At 44.5% G+C, this 26,717-nt stretch overlaps 2 protein-coding genes across 6 annotated transcripts in view; one reads left to right on the top strand and one right to left on the bottom strand.

Annotated features, from left to right (window-relative positions):
• Positions 1-4,335, top strand: part of FKBP9 (FKBP prolyl isomerase 9) — a 47,939-nt gene extending 43,604 nt beyond the window's left edge. The window contains exons 9-10 of the mRNA XM_002713745.5: positions 1,417-1,580; positions 3,005-4,335. Coding sequence (XP_002713791.2) covers positions 1,417-1,580; positions 3,005-3,181 — 341 coding nt within the window. The 3' untranslated portion in view covers positions 3,182-4,335. The remainder of the gene's footprint in view (positions 1-1,416; positions 1,581-3,004) is intronic.
• Positions 4,336-12,097: 7,762 nt separating this feature from the next.
• The window catches only part of NT5C3A (5'-nucleotidase, cytosolic IIIA), a 43,543-nt gene continuing 28,923 nt past the window's right edge, over positions 12,098-26,717 (bottom strand). For 4 of the 5 annotated variants that reach the window (XM_051852752.2, XM_051852753.2, XM_051852751.2 and 1 more), the window contains 8 exons: positions 21,831-21,929; positions 20,666-20,735; positions 19,126-19,172; positions 18,211-18,296; positions 17,090-17,179; positions 15,436-15,598; positions 13,316-13,516; positions 12,098-12,804 (listed from right to left, as the gene is read on the bottom strand). In XM_051852752.2, the coding sequence (XP_051708712.1) occupies positions 12,703-12,804; positions 13,316-13,516; positions 15,436-15,598; positions 17,090-17,179; positions 18,211-18,296; positions 19,126-19,172; positions 20,666-20,735; positions 21,831-21,929 (858 nt within the window). In that variant the 3' untranslated portion in view covers positions 12,098-12,702. 5 annotated transcript variants of the gene reach the window in all.

The raw sequence follows: 26,717 nt of genomic DNA on the forward strand, positions 1-26,717 counted from the left end.
CTTCCAAATAAACAATAAATAAATATTTTTTAAAAAATTTATGCTATCTATTATAAATAGCTATAATACATTTACTTGTAATATATGATCTAGCTAATATATAATTGTGAATAATATATAGCATATTAAATATTCACAAACTGACATAATATCTTTCAGGCTCATACTGTATATGAAAGGAATTTTCATAAAATTAGTGAAAAATGGTATCATGAAACATCCAAATAAACTTATCATTTAATCTCATTTTCCACAAATTTTTAAAAAATATTTTATTATTTATTTGAGAGGTAGAGTTAGAGACGGAGAGAGGGAGAGACAGAGAGAAAGGTCTTCCATCTGCTGGTTCACTCCTCAAATGGCCACAACAGCCAGACCTGGGCTGATCCGAAGCCAGGAACCAGGAGCTTCCTCCAGGTCTCCCATGCGGGTGCAGGGGTCCAAGGACTTGGGCCATCCTCCACTGCTTTTCTAGGAAATAGCAGAGAGCTGGATTGGAAGTGGAGCAGTCAGGACTCGAACCGGCGCCCATATGGGATGCCGGCCCTGCAGGTGGAGGCTTAGCCCACTACACCACAGTGCTGGCCCCTCACAATTTTTTTTGAAAGTAACATTGTACTCTTCTGGAATTTGTATTTACAATCAAATCTTAGATCATCTTTTTCCAGTTCTGCTGTAAGATTTACTCACAAGTTCTACCATTATAGTGCCTACTACTGGCTTTCAAATGTTTTTCACAAAGCCACATTTAAGAAATACATTTTCTCCCAATCTGTATTGCACATAAACATGTAATTTATATGTGCACACACTTAGTTTTTATATAAAATGAAACTCAAGTGTAATGAATCAGTTCCTGTCGTATGTTATATGCAGTGTACCCTGATCGCATTTAATCTCAGTTTTAAAAGAGATTTATTTTATTTTATTTGAAAGGCAGAGTTAGAGAGAAAGAGACCAGGGAGGGAGATCTTCTATCCATTGGTTTATTCCTCAAATGGCTGCAATGCTTGGGGCAGGGCCAGGAACTCCATCTGGGTCTCCCGCATGGTTGGCGGGGGTCCAAGTACCTGGGCCATCTTCTGTTGCCTTCCCAGACACATTAGCAGGGATCTGGATCAGAAGCAGAGCAGCGGGGACTCGAACCAGTGCTCTGACATGGGATCTGGCATTGCAGGTGGCAGCTTAACCTGCTGGCCCTCTTTGCCTTCTTTTTTAAAAGATGCTGGACACGACCCTCTCACTCGATGTTGTGATTTATTAATGGGGCCTTACCAATAGCTGGAAAGCTGCAGCGCGAGACACGCCTGCCCTGCCCCTGGCCCAGCAGTGGAGGCGGGGGTGAGAGGCCAGCTGGGTGGGCTTGACCCTGCCTCGCCACGCTCACGCCGCTTCCCTCCCCTCGCTCTTGGGCAGACGGAGAGGTGCCCGGCAGTGCCGTGCTGGTGTTTGACGTCGAGCTGCTGGAGCTCGTGGCCGGCCTGCCCGAGGGCTACATGTTCATATGGAACGGCGAGGTGTCCCCCAACCTCTTTGAAGAGATCGACAAGGACGGCAACGGAGAAGTGGTCCTGGAGGAGGTAACTGCAGAGTGGGGCGGAAGGCGCTCGGGGAGCCAGGTGGGCCAAGGGTGCGTCTTCTCCGAGGGCTTCGCGCTGCTGTCAGAGACGTGTGCTGCGCGCTGAGCTGAGGCTTGCCGCCTGAGCTCTGAGGAGCCCCGAGAGCGGCAGGGCTGGATCCCAGGGCCCCCGGGGCTCAGTCCCGTTCTCGCTTACTGGGGACTGTCCGCCTGCCTGCCCGCGTATTCCCTGGGCATCATCCCTGTTTTCCTGAAGGTAAATGGCTGGCACCAGGACACACAGCTCCCCAGCGGCTCGAGGCAGGACTGCAGGTTCCTTCGTCGGGCTGGGCTGGGCAGGAGTCCTCTGTGCTGCCGCAGCCTGGGGAGCCCCAGTCCAGCCTTCTCAATCCACTTCACATCCTGTGTCCATCCTGCCGCTCTGACAACTCTACTGAACTCCAGACCTCCTCTCCCACCCCAGCTCCTCCTTGGGAGGCTGCTCCGCCCAGAGCTTTGCCTGCCAGTCAACGGCACCTTCCTTCCGCTCTTACTGCCGTCTCCCATAGGCCCAGTGCATCCTCTGAGGCACCTGCAGGGCCTGGCCCCTCCCCCCACTCCCGCCCCTGGCCTCACTGCCCCTGCCCATCCTCTCGGCGCCCGGATCATGGCCACAGCTCCTGCTTTCCCCCTGCCCCTCCGGCAGCCAGAACAGCCCTCCTCCAATGCGAGTGTGGTCAAGACCTGCTACCTCCAAGGCCTTTTCCCAGCCCGCCAAGCGCCTACCCCCTGCTCACTGGTACCTCCTCCCCAGCCTCTCTCCCTGTCTCACTTGGCCAAGCCACACTCCCGCTTGCCATCTGTGCACGGCAGGTGCGCAGCCGCCTCGGGCCTTTGCGCCTGCCGTCCTCACTGCTTGCCTGCAGACAACTGCGTGAAGCCACCGAAGCCTCCCCTCCTCCTCACCCACTCTCCCTTCCTCTCGCTCATTTTCCTTCGCCCTGGAGCATTCCACCTTGTGTACTACTGTACGACGTTCATCGCTGACCGCCTTTCCCCCCCGCATGCACGCGTTTCCAAGGGCAGGCTCTTTTTGGTTGGTTTGTGTATTGACGTATTCCCGAGAAGAGTGCTCAGCACAAGCTACATTTTTGTTGTATGCATGATGTGAGAATGTTCTCAGGCCAGTGGCTGGGACTCCACCTTGGCCAGGGCACTGAGTGGGACAAGGGGTAGGTCTGATGGCTGCTGGGTTTTAGCTTCCTCTTGGAGCCATTTTGTCCCTGGGGTTTTCACCAGCGTTGAGGGAAACAACCCAGGTCGTGAGGCTCCCAAGGAGATGTCTTCTGATTGTCACCCAGACTCCAGTCCCCGCGCTGTGCAGGCTCCGGCAGGGTGTTCTCGGCACCCCTAACTCACGGGCTGCCCTCTCCCCTCTCTCCCCAGTTCTCGGAGTACATTCACGCCCAGGTGGCCTCTGGCAAAGGGAAACTCGCTCCAGGTTTTGATGCCGACATGATCGTGAAGAATATGTTCACCAACCAGGACCGAAACGGAGACGGGAAGGTCACGGCTGAGGAATTTAAGCTCAAAGACCAGGAGGCCAAACACGATGAACTCTAAACACGACACGAGCTACTTGGTGCCAGGGAGTGCGTGATGCCACGCCACCTGCCACGGCAGGACCTGCAGTGAGGGCGCGAGGGTGTCTAGGAGGGCACATCATTAGCAAGTAGTAGGTGGGTCACACAGTACCTGGTGCATCCCTCGGGGTGTTCCACACACCTGGGGAACTGCAAGCTGCCCGGACGGCGAACAAGACCGGCGCAGAGCGCCCTGGCGTGGGATGTGTTTACGATCGATTGGAAAGGCTGCCCTGCCAACCTTTACTTCTGAGTCTTCTGGGAAGTTTTGTTCTTAAAGGAAAATAGTGTCATGTAGCAGTATAACCTTGTTGGAGAAGCCCAAGGAAAAGGATCCAGGGTTTCTATCTAGGGAGGGGTAAAAAATTGTTTTCACTTGCTCATCTTTTAAAAGTATTCTTCACTTGGGGAGAGAACAGTGAAAAAGCTGTCTGTCTGTCTCTCCCCTCTCACTGTGCCTTACCATTGAATAAATACATCTTTTTTAAAAACACTCCGATGAGCAGGCAACACAAAGGGCACGGCCCAGTGAGATTGGCAGAACAACCCGTGGCTTTCTCAGCATCCTGGTGATGCCTGGTCCCTGCCCCCTCCACGCAGGAAACACACGCTACCCTAGCCCAGCACATCACGGCCCACCCCTGGGCTCTTCCCAGGCACGGGGTAACCTGAAGGCTAAAAGGAGCCTCCTGCACAGAAAATACGGTGCACCACATGGGACGCGGGTCGGACCAGGATTAGAGAGTGTGATTCTGCCTTGGCCAGGTAGGGTTACCTGCTCCTTCTTATTTGTGCCCCTCTCTCCTTCCCACGCCGAGTCATGTGGGTTACACAGACGCCCAGGGCTGGTGGCTGGACGGCAGCATGGTCCCCATGCATGAGCTTGGCCAGGGACCTTTTCCCACCTCACTGTGTCCTTGAGTGTGGCGCCATGAAGGCCTGTTCCATACTCTGTGTCCCACACCGTGTTGGCGCCTGCCCAGAAAGAATCCAGGTCTTCCCTTTTGAAACTGCTTTACTAATTTAAACTGTTTTGTACTGATGTAGCCCTGCCATAATTCACAAAAAATGCTGTGCACTTGTTCAGTGGAATGAATTTTGGAAAACTGACCTTGTATAAAATATTGAATTGTATCATCGGGTTTTGTGGTGTTTTATCTGAAGGCCGAGAGGATCCTGTGAGAATGCACCATGTGGTGAGCATCCCCTGGGTCAAAACTCCCAGCGCTGCGTGGTCTTTACTGGAAGGACAGCACTGTGGCATTGGGGGTTACCACTCTGCGTGCAGCCTGGAAACACAGACCCCTCACCCTGAAGTGAAGCTAATGAAAGAGTGCATTGCAGAGCTGGGTGGGCTTCTGGGAACAGGATACTGAGGCGTTCCATGGTGTTGCCTAGCAACAGCAGGAGGCTGTTCCATGAAGGATCAAGGGGAGACAGGAGCGCAGGAGGGCTGCCTGGTGGGCATCCTGGAGGGATGCAGCCCCTAGAACCGTGGCTGTCCTCCCTCTGCCACCTGCCTGCACTAGCTCCATTAGGCGAATCCCATGTGAACCCAAAGGGAAAGCAGCTCAGGGCCTGGCGTTCACAGAGAGGTGGAGAATGAATCTTGAGATTGGGCTCATGGTTGGAGCAAACGCAGAGTAACTGGCACTCAATCAGAAAAAAATACATATATGAGGGATCTTCCAAAAGGTCATGGTAAATGCATGTTATAAAAAATCATGCATGGATTTAAATATGTTTTGTACAAAAGGAAACTCATCTTTTAATTCCATTTTTCATTTTATTATTATTTTTATTTCAAGAAAGAGAGACAACCAGGACTGGACTGGGCTGAAGCTAGGAGCTGAACACTCAATCCAGATCTCCCAAATGGGTGTCAGGAACCCAATTACTTGAGCCATCACCCATGCCTCCCAGGGTCTGCATTGGCAAGAAGCTGGACTGGCAGTTGGAACTGAAACTGAACTCAGGCACTCCAATATGGAACGTGGGCATCTTAACCAGTGTCTTTACTGTTGGCCAAATGCCAACTCCTCCTTGAACAAGAAAGAGTGACAGACACACACTGAGTGGGAAGAGAGGAACCTTACATGTGTTGGTTCTGAGCAGGACTGAGGCAGGCTGAAGCCCCAAACCAGGAACTCTACTCCCAAGTACTTGGGCCATTATCCGTTCCTTTCCCAGGTGCATCAGCAGAGCTGGATCGGAAGAGGGCTCGAGCCAGCGCTCTGGTAGGATTCCAGCACTGCAAGTGCTGCACCATAACGCCAGCTGCTTCCACAGCTTTTTAAATACCTGCCTATCATTTTTTAAGAAAGCAAATAGTATTTATCCTATGCAGGGGCAACCTGAGAGATGCCCACAGCCATCCCGGAGGCTGCTACCCAGACACTGATGTCCCTTAGCCTTTTTGCATGATAGGTTAATAATCTTTCCAAATGACCTGCACTTGGGAATACCTATATCAAGACAAAAACTGGACCTTATTCTCTACCCCCAACTTTTATTTGGCCCTGTCTGCAGCAGCTGTTTCCTACAGTGGTGGAGACAAGTTTCTTTGAGGAAATCAAGAAATATGGGCCTTAGAAATTCAGGAATATGGGGCAGGCACTGTTGCAAATGAGTTAAGATACCACTTGGGATGCCCGAGTACTTGGGTTCCTGTCACCTATATGGATGACCTGGATGAAGTTCCTGACTCCTGGTTTCAGCCTGGCCATCTTGGCGATTGTGGGCATTTAGTGAACTGCAGAAGGAAGCTCTCTCTTTCTGTTACTCTGCTTTTCAAATAAAGAAATCTTAAAAAAAAAAAAAAGGCACAACTTCAGAAAAGAGGGACTCTTGCTGAGTGCCGCCTGGGCACTCCCATTCCCCCCCGTGGCTAAGGAGGGCATTCAGTTTCCCGTGCCCTTGCAGAGGCCCGTCTGTCTGCAAGGACAAGCTCAGCTGGCCCCACTCCAGGACGCTGTGGCAACACTTGCCTGTATTTTCACCGTGGTTATGGGTTATAGCTCTGCCAGCAACGCAAGGCTTGAGTACTAATTAAGGAGCCAAATATAGGGTGGAGTTGCCATATAAAACGTTTCTGAATTACATCTTGTACCCAATGTCTGTATTGCCGCTTGAGGCAGCTTGGACTGATAGGAAAGGGTGCTGGCATCTGTACTGAGATCCCCTAATTAAACTCTGGGCTCTACCTGTGAACTCAGCCATTGGCAGCTGATGTGGGATTAGAGTATTTTATAGGACACGTACCTGCATTCGATATCTGGCCCTGGCTCCTGACTTCAGCTTCCTGTGAATATAGAAAGACTGGGCTCCTGCCACTCCATGTGGCAGATCTGGGCTGATTCTCAGCCCCTGTTGTTCTGGGCACGTGGGGAGTGAATCCGCAAATGGGAGCTGTCTCCACCTCTCGAGTCATTTTAAAAAAATGAAACAGATCCCTTGTGATTTGTGTTTTCTTCATGGCATCTGTCATACTTAGAACAGCTTACTCTGCTTCTCCTTTGTCTCAACTGCTAGGAAAGGGAGCTAATGAGGGCAGGATACACGTCTGACTTGAAACTGTTGTTTCTCTAGAACCTAGCACACTCCAGGGGCTTGTTGAATGAATGTCTTCATGTAAGCCTCACTTCAGGTCAACACCCCACTTTACAGATGAAGAAAATAAGGTTTAGAAAAGTCAGAAACTCACTCCCAAGTCACAAAATCAAAGGCTCGCATGCCAGTGTGACTGGCTTTACAGCCTGTGCCCCTTAACCTCATGTGCTTTTTATCTCCCCTCTCCAGCTTGTACTGAGACACCAGACTACACCCAAAACACAGCACTGTTGTTGAACGTGGGGTAACAAAGAGGCTTCTGACTAGTCATTCAAGATCATGTTTACCTTTTCCTCGCTGACTCTCCACAGGGTACATGAAAGAGAAAGCTGAGCTTCAAAGGTAGTTAAACAGACCTTTGGTAAAATTCTGTTTGGATGTCTATTAAATACACCATGGGATGCAGATTCTTGTGAAATCATCCTGGAACAAACTACTATTATTTTTTTTCCCTCCCGTTTCATCAAAATTGTCAGTTCTAGTACTCAAAACTGCTTTACCTCAAAAAGTAAAATTTAAGTTGACTAAAACCACTGGCTAATGCAACTTTGTAGGAAGTGATATTACCATACCACTCTTCATTGGGACTGCAAAAGATCCTTCCATTTCTTTGATTTAACCAAATACTGAGACATATATGTAGTAAGACAAACTTTAAAGAGTTCATGGAAAATGGAATTAGGTTTATTCTGGTAGAAAAAATTCTGAAATTCATGCAGCTTTTTAACACTGTGCACTTTCTATGAATTTTTTTTTTTTTTTTTTTTTTTTTTTTTTTTTTACAGGCAGAGTTAGTGAGAGAGAGAGACAGTGAGAAAGGTCTTCCTTCCGTTGGTTCACCCCTCAAATGGCCGCCATGGACGGTGCGCTGTGCCGATCCAAAGCCTAGAGCGAGGTGCTTCCTCCTGGTCTCCCATGCGGGTGCAGGGACCCAAGCACTTGGGCCATCCTCCACTGCCTTCCCGGGCCACAGCAGAGAGCTGGACAGGAAGAGGAGCAACTGGGACAAAACCGGTGCCCCAACCAGGACTAGAACCTGGGGTACTGGTGCCGTAGGTGGAGGATTAGCCTAGTGAGCTGTGGCGCCGGCCTTTCTATGAACTTTTTTTTGACAGGCAGAGTGGACAGTGAGAGAGAGAGACAGAGAGAAAGGTCTTCCTTTTCCGTTGGTTCACCCCCCAGTGGCTGCTGCGGCCGGCACAGCACGCTGATCTGAAGCCAGGAGCCAGGTGCTTCTCCTGGTCTCCCATGGGGTGCAGGGCCCAAGCACGTGGGCCATCTTCCACTGCCTTCCCGGGCCACAGCAGAGAGCTGGACTGGAAGAGCAGAAACTGGCACAGAATCTGGCACCCCGACCAGGACTAGAACCTGGTGTGCCGGCGCCACAGGCGGAGGATTAGCCTATTGAGCTCCAGTGCCGGCCTCTATGAACTTTTGAAAATCCCTTGCAGCTAGTCATGACTTCTGTGGCTAGGTACTAGTGAACAGAAATGAACACTTCTGTTTGTTCTCTGTGCATCAATCAGAAATGCATACAAAATGGAGATCTGCACATCTGGTCCTCAGGAACCTAAGCATATGACATTATCTTCACTTTATAGATAAGCAAAACAGGATGTGCATTAAGAAAGATCCTGGTACGGTGCCAATCATCATCCTGTAAAACACAAACCTGAAAGCCATACTCCTATGTAACATCCCAAAAGATCAGAAACCCCAAATCACAATCCCAAAAGATTAAAATCTTGAATGTTACAATTCTGTGAATAGAGACTACAGGAGCCCAAGTCTGAAGAAGGGACCAGCTCCACGTTATACCAACAATGAAAAACTTCCATTCGCAAGTTTGCCATTCGTCTGTATTAGCATTCCATCCAGGTGATGAAATTCCAGGAGTGTTTTTGGGTGTTTTGAGAGGCAGAGAAGTACACAGAGAGGTACCCTCCTCTGGCTCACTTCCATAATATCCACAATGGCTCCCAGCCAAGAAGCTGAGAAGCCAGGAACTCCCGGTGGGAAGCAGGAACCCAACTACTTGAGCAGCCACTGCTGCCTCCCAGAGCCTGCACTCACGGGAAGCTGGAGTCCGGTGCTGGAGCTCGGAACTGACCCTAGGCACCCAGGGCTGGGACACACGTCTTAACCACTAGGCCAAACGCCTGTGCTTCCAAGAGTTTTCATGAATTAAAGCTGCATTTGCCTTCAGAAGCCAGGAAGTGACTAACTGGTTTGAAAATAATTCTATGCATGGTAGGATAAAACACACAATTGTGTTGCTGTTGACCACCTACATTGTATCTGCCAAAATCTGTGGTCTTAGGAAATTGCATGCAGAACATTTCTGAATGTCCAGTGCAACACAGAAGCATGACACAAAAAGAAATTGTTGTGGGAAGCTCATGCTGGTGTATATGGAATGAGAAAGTGTCAGAAAGAGCAGTGCCACATACAAAATGTCTTCTCCAAGGAGAACTACGACCTAAAGAAAAAGCAACTATTCATAAATATGCAAGACATCAAAACACAGCTGATGATGGTTGAAGTCTGCCAGCCATTATGGAACCACCAAGCAACTGCTCACAATCTATGCCTTCAATACACATTCTCCTATGTTGACCTTTCTTGGTAATTTTATCCTCCCACTATTTAGAGCTCCCAGGTGCTGTCCACTCCCCAAATACCTGCAATGGCCCTTGGGTCAGGTCAGGCCCAGCCCAACCCGGAAGCCAGGAACTCAATTCATTGTCTCCCACACAGATGGTAGGAACCCAATTTCTGTAGCTACCACTGCTACCTCCCAGGGTCTACATCAGCAGAGAGCTGGAGTCAGGAGCCAGAGCTGGGAGTCATACTCCAATATGGCAGCCAGCTGTTTTAACTGCTAGGATGAACACCTGCTCCCACAGCTCATTTCTTTCTTAAAGTCTTTATTTTTTATTTATTTATTTTTTTTTTTTTGACAGGCAGAGTGGACAGTGAGAGAGAGAGACAGAGAGAAAGGTCTTCCTTTGCCGTTGGTTCACCCTCCAATGGCCGCCGCGGCCGGCGCGCTGCGGCCGGCGCACCGCGCTGATCCGATGGCAGGAGCCAGGAGCCAGGTGCTTTTCCTGGTCTCCCATGGGGTGCAGGGCCCAAGCACCTGGGCCATCCTCCACTGCACTCCCTGGCCACAGCAGAGAGCTGGCCTGGAAGAGGGGCAACCGGGACAGAATCCGGCGCCCCGACCGGGACTAGAACCCGGTGTGCCGGCGCCGCTAGGCGGAGGATTAGCCTAGTGAGCCGCGGCGCCGGCCACTTAAAGTCTTTATTTTTAAAAGGCAGACACAACACAGAGAGAAAGATTGATTTTCCTTTCGTCCACTGTTGCACTCCCACAAATGCCTGAATAGCCAGGAACTCCACTGGGGTTCCCACATGGGTGACCAGAATCCAAGTAAGTGAGCTGTCATCTGCCGGCTCCTGGGGTGCGGGATCAGCAGGAAACTGCTTTGGAAGCAGAGTGGGCAGGGTACTCTGATATGGGATAAAGTGTCCTAACTGGAGACAACTGGAGCCCAGTGCTTATCCCCACAGCCCATGGCTTAATGACTACAGTAAACTGCTCTGAACACCAAACTTGAATACAAACACGTTTTACATATAAGTCGCTCTAGAGGCCATGAAATGTGATATGACCACTAGTGTATAGTGAAAGAGGCAAGAGAAAGGGCCTTGTACAGAGTGCATGTTCTCAGAGCAATCATTTTAGAGAGGTGTCTGAACCAGTAGTCTTAGTAGGGGGCTGGGCCCTGATTAGACTGCAGGTCGTAACATCAGTATTCTTTCCATTTATACCATGCAGCATGCTTATTTGTAAAAGCATATTATAAATTCTGGAAAACAGCCAGTAAGACAAGCTCTGACAGCAATACTGTATTAAAGAGTATTGCTCTCAAATGAATCTTGATGTGAATGGAAGGGGAGAGGGAGTGGGAAAGGGGAGGGTTGCGGGTGGGAGGGACGGTATGGGGGGGGAAGCCATTGTAATCCATAAGCGTACTTTGGAAATTTATATTCATTAAATAAAAGTTTAAAAAAAAAAAAGAAAAGAAAGCATGATACTAGGCCTGCAAAAAAAAAAAAAAAAAAAAAAAAAAGAGTATTGCTCTCGGCTGGCGTCGAGGCTAATCCTTCGCCTGCGGCAGTACCCTGGGTTCTAGTCCTTGGGCCCTGCACCCGCATGGGAGACCAGGGGAAGCACCTGGCTTCTGGCTTCGGATCAGTGCAGTGCGCCGGCCACAGTGGCCATTGGAGGGTGAACCAACGGCAAAGGAAGATCTTTCTCTCTGTCTCTCTCTCTCTCACTGTCCACTCTGCCTGTCCAAAAAAAAAAAAAAAGAATATTGCTCTCAACATGAGGTCAGGGATGCACAACTGGTTTTATCCATGTGAAAAAGTCCCTGAGGTAATTCTGATACTCTTACACCATATGCTATGTGCTTTTTATGTAAGTTTACTTTTGAGTTTGATTCTGGAACTAGCTAAGCAGGATGTAGTCTGCCTTTTGCTATTGTACTTTTGTTGTGTTGTTTATTTCAATGAAAGGAGAAATAGTGGTGCAAGATAAGGATGGGCAGCTCCAGGGTAAAAATTTTTCTTTTTTTCTTTTTTTATGGGACCCTGCCTGCCTGCCACATCTGACTGGACCAGGACTGCATACCATAGTGGATGGTGAGAACCAATCAGATCATGCTTTGTGTGGATCACAGCTCAGGTGCCACAAGCAAACCAGTTAGTTGCCCATAGCATCTGGAGTTTGAGAATTAAAGTCAGGGTCAAATGCATCATAGTGGCAAGTCTAACTCTGTGAAAACCAATTATGCAGCAGCAGCAGCAGCAGCAGCAGGGATTAGAAATGAGGAAGCCAGATTGTAGGGAGAAATGTTGGTTCCTATCTTTGCATGACTCAGTTTCAGTCCCCATGAGACCCAGCTATGGTTTCCTGCCCACTGTCTCTGTCTCTGAAACTTCTAGACTTAAAATATTCTGTCTTACTGATGTTTTTCATGGGGGAAAATAATGTTCACAGGGCTCAGTATTTTCTGAACAACAGATTAAATTTTCCCAACAAATATCTTCTTATTCTTAGCCTTATAGTATAGCAATTCTGAGACTCTTCAGTCTAAACAGCCACTACAACAAACACATTAGCGTTCACATTTCAAGGAAGGTCAGAAAGAGGGAAGGAAGAACCATGGCAGGTGCTCAGGGAACACATGCTGCAGAAGGGAACACAGAGTCTGGGGAGTAGAATTATAAAAGCTTTTTTGTTCATGTTTATTATCAGTGCCCCAACAGAGAACATTTTGTAATGATTAGTGACAGGTGGACACCACAGTTGTGTTCAAGTACTACGTGCACTCTTCTCTGGCAAATACGGAGTTTCCGCAGCCCATGTAACCAAATAGTACACAACTCCAGGAGATGGTGACAGCATCAGCACAATGTTTCCAAATTATAAAAATGACAACACTTAAAATCATGCACATCATTTCACCATTTCATACAACTTCTACAAACTTTCCTGATGTAAAAGACTCCTCAAAAACTGCATCACAACACTGAACTACAAAATTTGCTTTTGAAAATCAGGCGTTATTTTTCTAATTTTGGCTTTAAATTTTTTTCTTTTAATTTATTTAAAAAAAATGGTGAGGAGTGTATTGAGAAGATGGAGATAAATGATTTTCCAGTTGATGGACTGAATATGTCTGAAAAATACTTCCATTATGAGAAGGGAAAACTTCAAGAGCAAGAAAATATTATAAATACGAGTCTTTGAGCAAGATGAACAGGTGAACAGATCTTGCATAAATTGCACCCAGGAGAGAGGACTTCTTGAAGAATGCTTGTTTATAGAATCTTCTGTAAAATAGAGTTGGCTAACTCCAATGATTCCTCTTTTACTAAAACAATATCATAGGAGTCCATGTACTTTTCTAAAAGTTCATCCACCTAATCAATAGGACAAAAAATAAAATTAACATGCAAGGAGAAAAAAGCAAATAATTTCATTACGAATCTCACTGTTACGTTTTATGTGTTAGGCAAAATTCATTTTCATAAAACCTCTGAGACCTAAAAATATTTTTAAAACTTTTAACACTCATTGATTGAGAAATAAATTTTTCCACATGGTAACATTTCTCCTCAAATGATTTCCCTCCAGTCCAGTGGTTCTCAATGGGGGTGATTCGGTCTCAGGAACATCTGACAAAGTCTAGAGACATTTCTGATTCTCAAGACCAGGGAGTGCTACCCAGCATCTAGCACCTCCTTTAGAAGGTACACCCTCCCTTCCCACAAAACCTATAGCATGCATCTATGCTTATCAACTCCTTAAATCATCACCCAGGTGAAAGGGTCAAACAACTACTTTCTCAGGTACCTCTGGCAACAATTACCTATAAAATATCATCCTGGTTTCTTCTTAAAAGAAAATTAAATTATAGATCTCTGTACTTACTCTATCATTTAGATATCCAATTTTCAAAATGTGTTCAACATTGGCTACTCCATCTGCCATTCTTAAGTCTCCTTGGGAGTCTCCCAGCAGAATTATGTTGCTGTTGTCTTTTAGTTGACTAAAATACTCTGTATTCTTCAAGGCACCATCGTGTTTGTTAAATACATGAATTAGTTCTCCTTTAAATCCTTTCAGCATACCCTATTAAAAATATAAATGTTTTGAAATACTAAGTTTCAAAAATTCTGTTTGTTGGGATTTTCATATTTTGGAGTTCTTAATAGATATCACTATTATTTCATTGTACTTAAAAATCTACCTTTGATACTAGAAATCTCAAAGCCTTGAGGTCCATCACATTCATATAGTTAAAAAGGGTTCAGAGAAGTAATTATTCTGTAGTGACTATTTTTTAAAGATTTATCTACTGATTTGAAAGGCAGAGAGTTAGAGGCAGAAGCAGAGAGAGAAATCTTCCATCCCCTGGTTCACTCCCCAAATGGCTGCAAAGGCTGGATCTGCGCTGATCTAAAGCCAGGAGCCAAGAGCTTCTCTGGGTCTCCCATGCAGATGCAGGGGCCCAAGGATTTGAACCAAACCATCTTCTACTGCTTTCCCAGGCCACAGCAGAGAGCTGGATTGGAAGAGGGGCAGCTGGGACTTGAATCAGTGCCTATATGGGATGCTGGTATCACATGCAGTGGCTTTACCCACTACGCCACAGCACTGGGCCCTGTAGTGGCTATTTTAAATGGTAAAACCTAAGGTGAAAATTCCATCTTCACTTTTCATTCTGTTCCTAATGAAAACATTCCATTTTATTTATTTCATAGAATACTTCTGTGAACCTTATTCAAATAATTCTTCTAATTTACTCTTTTTCTACCTCTGAGTGTTGTCTTCAGAGTTACTACATTAAATTACTTTAAATGAAGTTTTACTAACTTTAGTATTAGTCTATAGCTTTAGCAATGAAAGCTTAACAAAGGTATATTTATGGCCAGCGCCGTGGCTCAATAGGCTAATCCTCTGCCTACCGAGTTCTAGTCCTGGTCGGGGCGCCGGATTCTGTCCTGGTTGCCCCTCTTCCAGGCCAGCTCTCTGCTGTGGCCAGGGAGTGCAGTGGAGGATGGCCCAGGTGCTTGGGCCCTGCACCCCATGGGAGACCAGGAGAAGCACCTGGCTCCTACCTTCGGATCAGCGCGGTGCGCCGGCCACGGCAGCCATTGGAGGGTGAACCAACGGCAAAGGAAGACCTTTCTCTCTGTCTCTCTCTCTCACTGTCCACTCTGCCTGTCAAAAAACAAACAAACAAACAAACAAACAAAACCACAAAGGTATATTTACTCCTTTTTGTGGCCGGCGCACCGCGCTGATCCGATGGCAGGAGCCAGGTGCTTTTCCTGGTCTCCCATGGGGTGCAGGGCCCAAGCACTTGGGCCATCATCCACTGCACTCCCAGGCCACAGCAGAGAGCTGGCCTGGAAGAGGGGCAACCGGGACAGAATCCGGCGCCCCGACCGGGACTAGAACCTGGTGTGCCAGCGCCGCAAGGCGGAGGATTAGCCTAGTGAGCTGTGGTGCTGGCTGGTATATTTACTCTTTACATATGGATATAGAGGTGGGCATTTAGCCTAGTAGTTAAGATGCCAGTTAAGACACCTGAGACCCACACTGGAGTGTATGTGTTTGATTGTTGGAGCTGGCTCCTTTCTGCTACTGGAGACCTTGGAAAGCAGCAGCAATGGCTCACATAGCTGGGATCCTGTCACCCAAGGAAGGGATTAAATTTCTGGCTCCCAGCTTCAGCCCTGGCCATTTCAGGCATTGAGGAAGTGAATCAGTGGATGGGAGCATACTCTCTCATTCTTTCTCAAATAATAAATTTTTAAAAATGCTTTATTTATTCTACAGGCAGAGTGACAGAGGGGAAGAAACAGAGAGAGACAGAGACAGAGAGAGAGAGATACCTTCCATCTGGTGCTTCACTCCCCAGATGCCTGCAAAAATCAACTTGACCTAATTTAATGAATAGACATCAAGAACAAATAACCAATGAATTTGCATAATTAGTTTCAAACTTTAAAACTTAATTCTGAGGAATGATTTGATATTCTTACGTTGTCATCAAAATCCATGAAGTTGGACACGACTTTGACATTTGGATGATAAACACCAGCTTGACGGATAACTTCCTCTAATACATCTCCGATACCAGCCGAAAATATGAACACAGGAATACTGTGTTGTTGGAGCTTATCAAAGAAATCCTCATATCCTTCTCTGCAAGATGGAAGAACAAATATTGTTAAAGAATAAGCTTTTTCTCCTTTAAATTTACAAGTAAAAAAAAAAAAACCAAAATATTTTTACCTAATTCTATGACTCACTGATATTCTTGTGTCAAAATACTAACGAAAAGGGCTGTTCCTGATTATCTAAGATGGTACTTAAACAACAGTTAAATTTTCCTTTTAATCAGTTCTAACAGTGCAAACTTGGGATGTTTTTAGAATCATAAAGAACATGGATATAAGCCTAGGGTTTACAACTCACACCACCTAAACTCAATGATTAAAGCACTTCTGGGAAAGCCTGTTCAGGGTGAGCTGAGAGACCACTTGCCTGCCATCCTGCTCGTCTACTCCCCCGGTGCTTGGAAGAGCAGAACAGCCAGAACTTGGCTGCATCCTCTTTACTTCTGGTATCTCCCCCTCCTAAGCTCTTAGAACCTGTTCTTCCCTTTTTACTCTTCCTGGACTATAGGTTAAATAAAGCTGCTCCTGCCTACAAAGGAATGAGATATTTAGTCATAGTCTTTCTGAGAATGTAATGCTTTCCTCCTTAGAAGCAATCACCTTACAATAAATCATCACCCAAAAGAATAAAAAAAAAATCTGCCTAATGAGTTGAAAATGTTAAGAGCTAATAAGTAGTACTGAACTTAAGATTAAAGCTCTTATAATTCATACATTATAAATATTGTAAGTATGAATTAAAACATATTCATTTTTCCTAGAAATAGTTTTCGAAGTTTGAGATTTCAAAATGTAGATTCATGCAGATTTAGAAGTAAGGCACTGGACTAAAACCTCTTCAAGTTGATTATAAGCACTCATATCTGATGTCTTTCAGAAGTATTTTGCAGGTGGGAGTCTAGCACAGCAGTTAAGATGCCACTTGTGACACCCACACCCCGTAACAGTGTGCGTAGGTTCAGGTCCTGGCCCTGCGCCCTTGCTGATGCCTTCTCTGGGAGGCGCAGGTAATGGCTGAAGTAGCTGGTTCCCTTCCTCCCACAAGGGAGACCCAGAATGAGTTTTCGACTTCTGGCTTCAGCCTGGCCCAGCACCAGCTATGTACGTGGGGAGTGGCCCAGCAAATAGAAAAGCTCTGTCTCTATCACTCTCTCCCTACAAAAATAAAATAAAAATAATAAAAATAAAAACTAATAAATAATAAAAATTAATAAAAAATTCAAAAGTATTTTGCTAAAAAATTTCCAAATGGCTTTGATTTCATAAATTAAGTTACTCTTGAAATTAATCTGGAGAAAAGAAATATAAATTGGTACTTAACTCTCATACAGCTCTTACTGTCTACACCAAGACCTACCATGTCATTCTAAATTTTTATCTCACCGCTATCCATTTTCTGACAGGTGGTATATTTTGGATATACAATATTATTACAGCTAAAAACACAAAACTGAATGCATATATAATAATAATAATTCAATTCTGTAGAAAATAACAACAAAAACTAGAAACTTACTTAAGCATAACATCAGATTCTGCCACAATTTCTTTAAGTTTACCTTTTGGTATACCTTGTTCAACAAGCAAACCATGGGATTTAGTATACCTGGAATTTATGACCACAGAGGGGGGAAAAGAATATCCATTAAAACATACCAAAACTATTATCATTATTATAAAACATTCTTTAGAGTGAGAAAATGAGTTTCTTTCGTCACATTTGGTTTAAACTTTACCACTTACATAAGAACATATACCCCATGCATCTCGAGATGGGATGCGCATGTTCTTACTGCATTTCACAGTGCTCCCAAACTCAGGCTTTGCGTAAAAATGTTAACAAGGTAATGAAAGGAAACGGCTGTTAAGCCTCCCTTCAGTCTACAAGTAAGAATTCAATGCGAGCTAAGGAGACATAAACATTTCTCTGACTGCAGTAAGAATTAATATGAAACCATTATTTCCATCTGTCTGTAGTTTGCATTTTCATGACATGTCTAAGTACAGCAGAGGCTGCTTAGTGAGCAACAGAGAAAGTCCTTGGTATGTAACGTGTCGTATTCAGATTAACTTGCTTTATAATTATATAAAAATATGTGTAATCACAGCATCTCAGTATAATGGGTCTTGAAAATCTCTCACCTTTACAACTATGCAATCAGCAATCCCTTTCCCCTAAATAACCTGACTTTTCACCTAAAAAATCCCCCCACAATATTCCCAAATGCCTCTCCTCTCTGCGTCAGTTTCTATCAGGCCAGTGAACTCAATCTCCCAGGGATGTTACTCCATTGCCAGTGTGGCCTTCTTGGAAAACTGCATTTTGATTAATGCAACAAACACCACAAGTGTATATCCTGGTAACCATGTCATCTGCTTAGGTCCAAGTAAGCTCAGACTCTAGACCCTAAGTTCTTTATTTTTAACTACAGTGCAGGATTTTTAACTTAATCTCACTGAACTTCATCTTGAATAAACTAAAACAGATTCTAGAGTGTTAGAAATTCTGTTACATTGAATTCATTGTCTTAACTTATGACTCTATTTGTATATAATACTGGGAAAAAATAAACCATCAGTGGTAACTATAATGTTTGATTAGCTTTCTAATTCTCCCACCACTCAATACACACTTACCATTCTACCATATAAGGGTACTTTTCTTCCACAGTAAGAATCGGATCAACTTCAATAGGATAATATTGTTCCCTTAGTTGCATCAGCTAGAAAGAAATGAGTAATTTAATCATGACAATTGCAGATTGATCTGCTTAGGTTTATAGAAAGCAGAACAATGTAAACGAGTATTCTCTATAAGCTGCTTTATAGGTAAAGATTAAAATTGAAGAGATCGTTGTTGATCTTAGTTTATGTGTAACTAAATGTAAATGCAAAAAGTTATCTTTGTTTCATAAAACACTTTCAGGTAAGCAATTTAGTGAAAGCAGTAATCAAATTATCACTACAGTAAAGCTTTAATTTTCATATAAAAGTATTAAATTTGATTCAGTTTGAGTCTTTGTTAAGCTATACACAGACACTAACTCGACCAAAATACTGAAGCAATTTCCTGATCAATTTAAGAGAGCACAAACTATAAAATCTAAGTATTTTAAAAATAATTCTCCAGTTAATGTAAGGAAATAACAATATATTGGTAACTACTTTACATAAGTTTTGTTGTTCAAAAGTTACTATTTTTCTTTTTTAAAAAATTTCACTGGACAAATATTTACAAAGCATCTACTGCAAACTTTGCTGGAGAAAATTCGGGGGGAGGGGAGGCAGCAACAATTGCCCTTGTATTATTCAAGTGTTGGGCAGGGGTGAGGAGGTGCACAGGTGTCAATCCAAGAGTCCCACAGGTCTACAGAGATCACAGCTATGGAAAGTTCTCAGGGAGGAAAAGGACAGAATGTTTACTGAGTGCTAACTCTGTGCCAGGCATGATTGTATGCACTTTGCATTCTTGTTTATGTGAATGATCCTGAAGAAATTCTCAGATAAAAAAGTCTAATAAAATCTGTGACTGGGATGAGTGTCAGTGCTTACCTTTTTCTGACATTCATCTGTAACCAGCTTACAGTTATCAATGATATCTAGAGAGAGAAAGAAAAAAAACAGCAAATGAAATACCGTGATTATTCCTATCACTACCATGAGCAACCTGTTACTCTCCTTTTAAGTAACATGTCAACTAGCATAGCTGATACAACGTGTAGTCTCAGTGATTTAACTCACATGGCATTTCTAGAGAAGCTAATGGTTTCAAAATCTGAGATGTAGCATTTGCTCACTTAGTCCACTGAGCTAGACAATTCAGTGTTTTCACATACTGTGAATTATACGCTGGCTTGACATTTTCACCTCCCTTTTTAATAAAACAGGTGCAAGAAATACATACTTGGGTTATCTTCCACTGGTTTCCCAGGCGCATTAGCAGGGAGCTGGATCAAAAGTGCCAGCTTGAACCTCTGCTCATATGAGATGCCAGCATTGTAGGTAGTGGCTTAACCCACTGCACCACAATGCCAGCCCCAATAGCTTACTTTTAATTTATACACATGACACAAAAATTTAGCAATCTCGGGCCAGTGTGGCATAGTGAGTTAAGCTGCCATGTGTTCTGCCAGTATCTCATATGAGTGCTGGTTCAAGTCCTGGCTGCTTACTTCCAATCCAGCTCCCTGCTAATATGTGTCTGGTAAAGAAGTAGAAGATGGCCCACGTGTGTGGACCCCTGCACCCACATGGCAGTCCCAGAGACAACTCCTGGTTCCTGGGTACAGTCTGATCCAGTCCTGGCCATTTTGCCCATTTGAGGAGTGAATCAGTGGATGGAAGATCTCTCTCTCTTTCTCTTTCTGTGTTCCTCCCCTGGCCCACTGCCCCAAAAATCTGCCTTTCAACGAAATAAAAATAAACTGGCAATTTTCCTAGAAAACAGATTATTTGATAGTTTTTTTCTTTAGATTAACCCAAAGTTTAAAACTCACTTAAATATCTCCTGACTAATGAACATACATTTGGTAATAAATAGTTCAGAAGTCTCCATTCTCTTCACTACCAGAACTATCCATGAAACAGCCAAATATGTGACACGTGGAAAAATAAATCCTCAAAATATAGTAAGAAAAAGCAGATTCCCACACTTTCCATATCCCCCCAAAAAATTCTTTTTTTTGACAGGCAGAGTGGACAGTAAGAGAGACAGAGAGAAAGGTCTTCCTTTGCCGTTGGTTCACCCTCCAATGGCCGCTGTGGCCAGCGCACCACGCTGATCCGAAGGCAGGAGCCAGGTGCTTCTCCTGGTCTCCCATGGGGTGCAGGGCCCAAGGACTTGGGCCATCCTCCACTGCACTCCCGGGCCACAGCAGAGGGCTGGCCTGGAAGAGGGGCAACCGGCACAGAATCCGGCGCCCCGACCGGGACTAGAACCCGGTGTGCCGGCGCCGCAAGGTGGAGGATTAGCCTAGTGAGCCGTGGCGCCGGCCCCAAAAGAATTTTAAAAACCCAGACATCTTACAAATAAAAGGATCTTAAAATACTTTAATTTTAGTTTCATGAATTTCTTTAAAAATATCACACTTACTATGACAGGTTGGGCATCTTTTCCCTTTGTAAGAAAATCTACTTAGTGTCATATCAAAGTCAGTTATTATCTGTAAGAAAAGGGAGAAAGACATTATGTAAACACAGCCACAATGGCGACAATTTGTGTGTGCTATGCAAATGCATACTGTGAGCTCTCTGGGCACGGCATTGTGCTTAGTCCCTTATCCCTACTGTAGGTCATCATCCCAATGCTGCTCATATAAAAGGTCCTGGACATGACCTTAACCAAAAGGTGCTATCTTAAGTGCTCTAACGTCACCAAATAAAACCTGATTAATCCATATGGGAATTCACAATTGCAGGTGACGTGGTTATTCTCTCTAGAGATAAGGCATTACATAATTTCAGCCAACTTGGTCAATGTACAAAAGTACAGCGGAAGCAATTTAATTATATGAAGCTATTTGTTAGTGACACTGCTTTATGCTGGCTTTGAGTTGCTTATTTAATATAATATACCAGTGTATGAACGACTACGTAAAACAGTCTGCCAGCTCAAGAGAGTGAATTAAAATACTATTTTTTCACAAGTGTTTAACAAAAGGAATGATTTCTTTATTATGCAGCTTGTTGGTTTAATTTACATTTAAAATGTTCCTTAAAAAAGAATTATTTTAACTCAATTATTCTTTAATAAGGTTACATTTTAATTCAATTATTATTTACTAAATTCAAATATGGAAGAACTTGAAACTGTACTTCTAAGTATTATTATTAGATTTTATCAAAACAGAAGATGAGTGAGTTTCCTTGAACTGTAAAAATTAAAGGTGGGGGGAGTTGGCGTTGTAGTGTAATGGCGTAGTGGGTAAAGCTGCGGTCTGCACACCAACAACCCATGTTGGCACTGTTCAAGTCCTGGATGCTCCACTTCCGATCTAGCTCCCTGCCAATGGCCTGGGAAAAGCAGCAAAAGATTGCCTAAGTGTCTGGGCTTCTGCCGCTGATGTGGGAGACTCAGAAGAAGCTCCTGGCTCTCCTGGCGTTGGCCTGGCCCAGTGCTGGCTATTGCGACCATATGGGGAATGAACCAGCAGACGGAAGATCTCACTGGCTCTCTCTGTAACTCTTTCAAATTAATAAATAAATAAATCTTTTAAAAAAAAAAGGTTGACAATAAAGACCTGGTGGCACTTATTCACCTGAAGTTTGGCAGCTCCTCCTTTGATAAGACCACAAATAATTTCTTCTACTCTTTCAGGATTCTTGATGCGAACTGAATCTTTCTGGAATTCAGGCATCTAGAAAGCAAAAAGAAATTAGTATTTTTTTTTTTTAATTTTTATTTTTTCTTTCTTTTTTTTTTTTTTGACAGGCAGAGTGGACAGTGAGAGAGAGAGACAGAGAGAAAGGTCTTCCTTTGCCGTTGGTTCACCCTCCAATGGCCGCCGCGGCCTGCGCGCTGCGGCCGGCGCACCGCGCTGATCCGATGGCAGGAGCCAGGAGCCAGGTGCTTTTCCTGGTCTCCCATGGGGTGCAGGGCCCAAGCACCTGGGCCATCCTCCACTGCACTCCCTGGCCACAGCAGAGGGCTGGCCTGGAAGAGGGGCAACCGGGACAGAATCCGGCGCCCCGACCGGGACTAGAACCCGGTGTGCCGGCGCCGCTAGGCGGAGGATTAGCCTAGTGAGCCGCGGCGCCGGCCAGAAATTAGTATTTTTTAGTCTCTTTCCTCAAGTTCCCTTGATACTGAACATATGCTTGTATCATTTAAAGATAACAAAAATACTGAAACATTATTTTTTAAAAGCAAGCCAGTATAAAAATGACCATTTACACATATAAATATTTCAAAGTACATCAGTAGTTTCCACCAGAGACAAAGATGAAACTACATTTGTGATTCATTCACTGTATAAGAGTGTAACTTCTGATTATAAAAGTAATGTTTGGGGCCAGTACTGGGGCTCAATGGGGTAGGTTGCTGCCTGTGATACTGGAATCCCATATGAGCATAGGTTCGAGTCCTGGCTGCTGACTTCTGATCCAACTCTCTGCTAATGGCCTAGAAAAGTGAGGAAGATGGCCCAGGTGCTTGGACCCCTGCCATCCATGTGGGTCACCCAGAAGGAGTTCCAGGTTCCTGGCTTCTGTTTAGCCCTGGCCTGGCCACCGAGGCCATTTGGGAAGTGAAGCAGTGGAGCAAAGATTTCTCTGTCCCTCTCTATAATGCTGCTTTTCAAATAAATTAATCTAAAAAAATTTAAAAAATGATGCTTACTTACAGAAATAATAGAACATAAAAAAAGAAAACTGCCTGGAGTTCTACCCATCAAAGACAAACAAGTAAACATTTTCATTTCTTTTCCATTAGTCCATTTCTCTGATTACAAATATACATGAATATGCAAATAGTTTTAAGTCATTCTCATTATATACTTTTACACCTGGCCTTTCCAAATTAACATTATTATACATATATATCATTATAACATGCTTTCAACAGGATTCATTAATCAAAATAAAATCCCAAAATTGAACAGAGAACTTTTTTTTTTTTTTTTTTTTTGACAGGCAGAGTGGACAGTGAGAGAGAGAGACAGAGAGAAAGGTCTTCCTTTTTGCGGTTGGTTCACCCTCCAATAGCCGCCGAGGCGGGTGCGCTGCGGCCGGCGCACCGCGCTGATCCAATGGCAGGAGCCAGGAGCCAGGTGCTTTTTCCTGGTCTCCCATGGGGTGCAGGGCCCAAGCACCTGGGCCATCCTCCACTGCACTCCCAGGACATAGAAGAAAGCTGGCCCAGAAGAGGGACAACCGGGAAAGAATCTGGCGCCCCGACCGGGACTAGAACCTGGTGTGCCGGCGCCACTAGGTGGAGGATTAGCCTACTGAGCCGCGGCACCGGCTTAATATTTAATATATTTAATTTATTTAAATAAACATTTAAATATTTTGATTTAAATAATTGAAATATTTAATATGTTGAAAAGTTGCTTTGGCCGGTGCCACGGCTCAATAGGCTAATCCTCTGCCTGTGGTGCTGGCACACCGGGTTCTAGTCCCGGCTGGGGCGCCGGATTCTGTCCCGGTTGTTCCTCTTCCAGTCCAGCTCTCTGCTGTGGCCCAGGAGTGCAGTGCAGGATGGCCCAAGTGCTTGGGCCCTGCACCCGGATGGGAGACCAAGGGAAGCACCTGGCTCCTGGCTTCGGATCAGTGCAGTGCGCCGGCCGCAGTGGCCATTGGGGGGGTGAACCAACGGCAAAAGGAAGACCTTTCTGTCTCTCTCTCTCTCACTGTCCACTCTGCCTGTCAAAAAAAAAAAAAAAAGTTGCTTTAAGATCTTTGTTTCTCTTTACTGTATTATATCCCAAATAACTTATTCAATGTAATTGGCTTACATTTTAAGATAAATATCTTTAAAATTAAGAGATCTACAAAAAATATTAGACCACCTGGGCTTAGGCTGTTACCAGACTGGTTTATGAAGATTTTATGTTTGTACAACGATTTAATGGTAAGCGTTTTTTCTTCTTTCTAACCTACCAAAAGTAGAAGGAAATGGAGTTGGTTCATCTGACAAGTAAATTTTGTTCTCGCTTCAAGCCTTAATTGGCAGATACATAGCAATCAGCATATGCCTGATTCAGTAACTAACCCATTATTGTGAAAAAAAACATAGGATGTATGTCACCAACTGTTTCCACCAAGAGTAAATTACACTCTCAAGTTTCAGATAATGGACAAGAAAACAGCATCAAGACCACTTCAAAACAGGCTGGCTTCTACTAGGCCAACAAGAAGACTGGTTTATTCAAAACCACTGTGGAATAAAGAGAACAAGCGGCTGGAGGCACTGGGTAGCCCTACTTCTTGGAAGCATGCAACTGTTTGTTTTCAGGTAAATAAGTGGTGAACACCCAAACAGCACTGGAGTGAAATAACTGATAACACACGGAAGATAACACATGTTGTGTGTACCATCACAACAGGTAGAGGAAGAAGTCTGAGAAACACAAGAATGATCATTATATGGAGTTGTACACTTCTCTCCTTACACACACACACACACACACACACACACAGTGTCAGGGAAGTCCATGAGAGATACTTCTCAGGAACACAGGAGATGGGTCATGTTCCTCAGCTATGTTAAAATGCAGCTACAAAACAGAAACAAAGATGTTTCTATGAAACATGTCAAGGAGCATCAAAACACTGAGAAGCACAGGGCAGGAGAGTGATGAGACACAGCACATCCTTCTGTTAGCTCCTTCTGTCGGGTTCCTCTTGGACAAAAGAAGACCTGGCTTGGTGGCACACAGAATAATACTTCAAGTTGAAAGGATAAACTATTTTGAATTATCTGAAAACTTTTTGATCTGATGATATAATTTTATAGAAAATAAATAAGGGTCTAAAAATTTTCATCATTTGAGGTAAAATGAAAACAAACATTTTAGAAGGCCTTCATGTAAGCTGTTAGGCAAGGAGTAAAGCCTTTCTGACAAGAGTCAGGGTGTGTGAGGGCAGCCTGTTGAAATCCTTGCTTAGTGTATACTAAGTTGATCTGTGTATGAAGGTAATTGAAAACGAAACTAGATGAAGGGCGGGATGGGAGAGGGGAGGGCCGCGGAGGGAGGGAGGGAGGTGGCGGGGGAAGCCACAACAATACAAAAGTTGTACTTTGTAAATTCACATTTATTAAATAATAAAAAGAATAAAAAAAAAGAGTCAGGGTGTGTTAGTCGAATGGAGCCTAATCTAAATCCTCATGAAAGATGATTAAGACCTAAAATACTTTATTCTGACTGATGTTTAATGTATTTTGTTTGCACAGATGAACTCATTAACCTACACCCACATCCAAAAAGCAAAAATTTCTAAAGAAGGTGATTTCAAAAGTATGTAATTTTATTCACAACTCAATAGCAATATTAGATTGTCTGATATTATCATGTCGATACATTGGGATAAGATAAAAATGAGTATCTTCATGATACAGCCACCAAATTTCTGTGTTAATATTGCCAATCAATAATGTCTCAGACTAATTATTATCCTAATCACCAGGATAAGATTATGACAACTTCAAAGTTTAATCATATTTATATTTAAAAAATATAACATTAAATTTTGACTTAAATAATATACACATGTATTCTTTTTATAAAGAATTATTTTTTCAAAAAAAGGTTTATTTTAGGTATTTGAAAGGCACTGTGACAGAGAGGGAGATCTTCCATCCATTGCTTCATTCCCCAAATGGCTATGATGGATAGGGCTGGGCCAGGCTGAAGCCAGAGGCCTGGAACTCCATCTGGATCTCCCGTGTGGATGGTAGAGGCCCAAGGACTTGGGCCATCATCTGCTGCCTCCCAGCTGGTCCCTCATCTTTGTTTTTAATTACCTTAATATTATTCTGCATTTTCTGGAAATGATCCATATAACATTAGTTTAAATCATTGAAGAATCTCAGTCAGAAGGGCTGGCGCTGTGACGCAGCGAGTTAAAACCCTGGCCTAGGGCCGGCGCCGTGGCTCAATAGGCTAATCCTCCACCTTGCGGCGCCGGCACACCAGGTTCTAGTCCCGGTCGGGGCGCCGGATTCTGTCCCGGTTGCCCCTCTTCCAGGCCAGCTCTCTGCTATGGCCAGGGAGTGCAGTGGAGGATGGCCCAGGTGCTTGGGCCCTGCACCCCATGGGAGACCAGGAAAAGCACCTGGATCCTGGCTCCTGCCATCGGATCAGCACGGTGCGCCGGCTGCAGCGGCGGCCATTGGAGGGTGAACCAACGGCAAAGGAAGACCTTTCTCTCTCTGTCTCTCTCTCACACTGTCCACTCTGCCTGACAAAAAAAAAAAAAAAAAAAAAAAAAAACCAACCCTGGCCTGAAGCTCCAGTATCCCATATGGGCACTGGTTCTAGTCCCAGCTGCTCCTCTTCCAATCCAGCTCTCTGCTGTGGCCTAGGATAGCAGTAGAAGATGGCTCAAAACCTCAGGCCCCTGCACCCACGTGGGAGACCTGGAAGAAGTTCCTGGCTCCTGGCTTTGGATCGGTGCAGCTCCGGTCATTGCGGCCATCTGGGGAG

The sequence above is a fragment of the Oryctolagus cuniculus genome, chromosome 16, assembly GCF_964237555.1.
Source record: "Oryctolagus cuniculus chromosome 16, mOryCun1.1, whole genome shotgun sequence".
NCBI classification, from domain to species: domain Eukaryota; kingdom Metazoa; phylum Chordata; class Mammalia; order Lagomorpha; family Leporidae; genus Oryctolagus; species Oryctolagus cuniculus.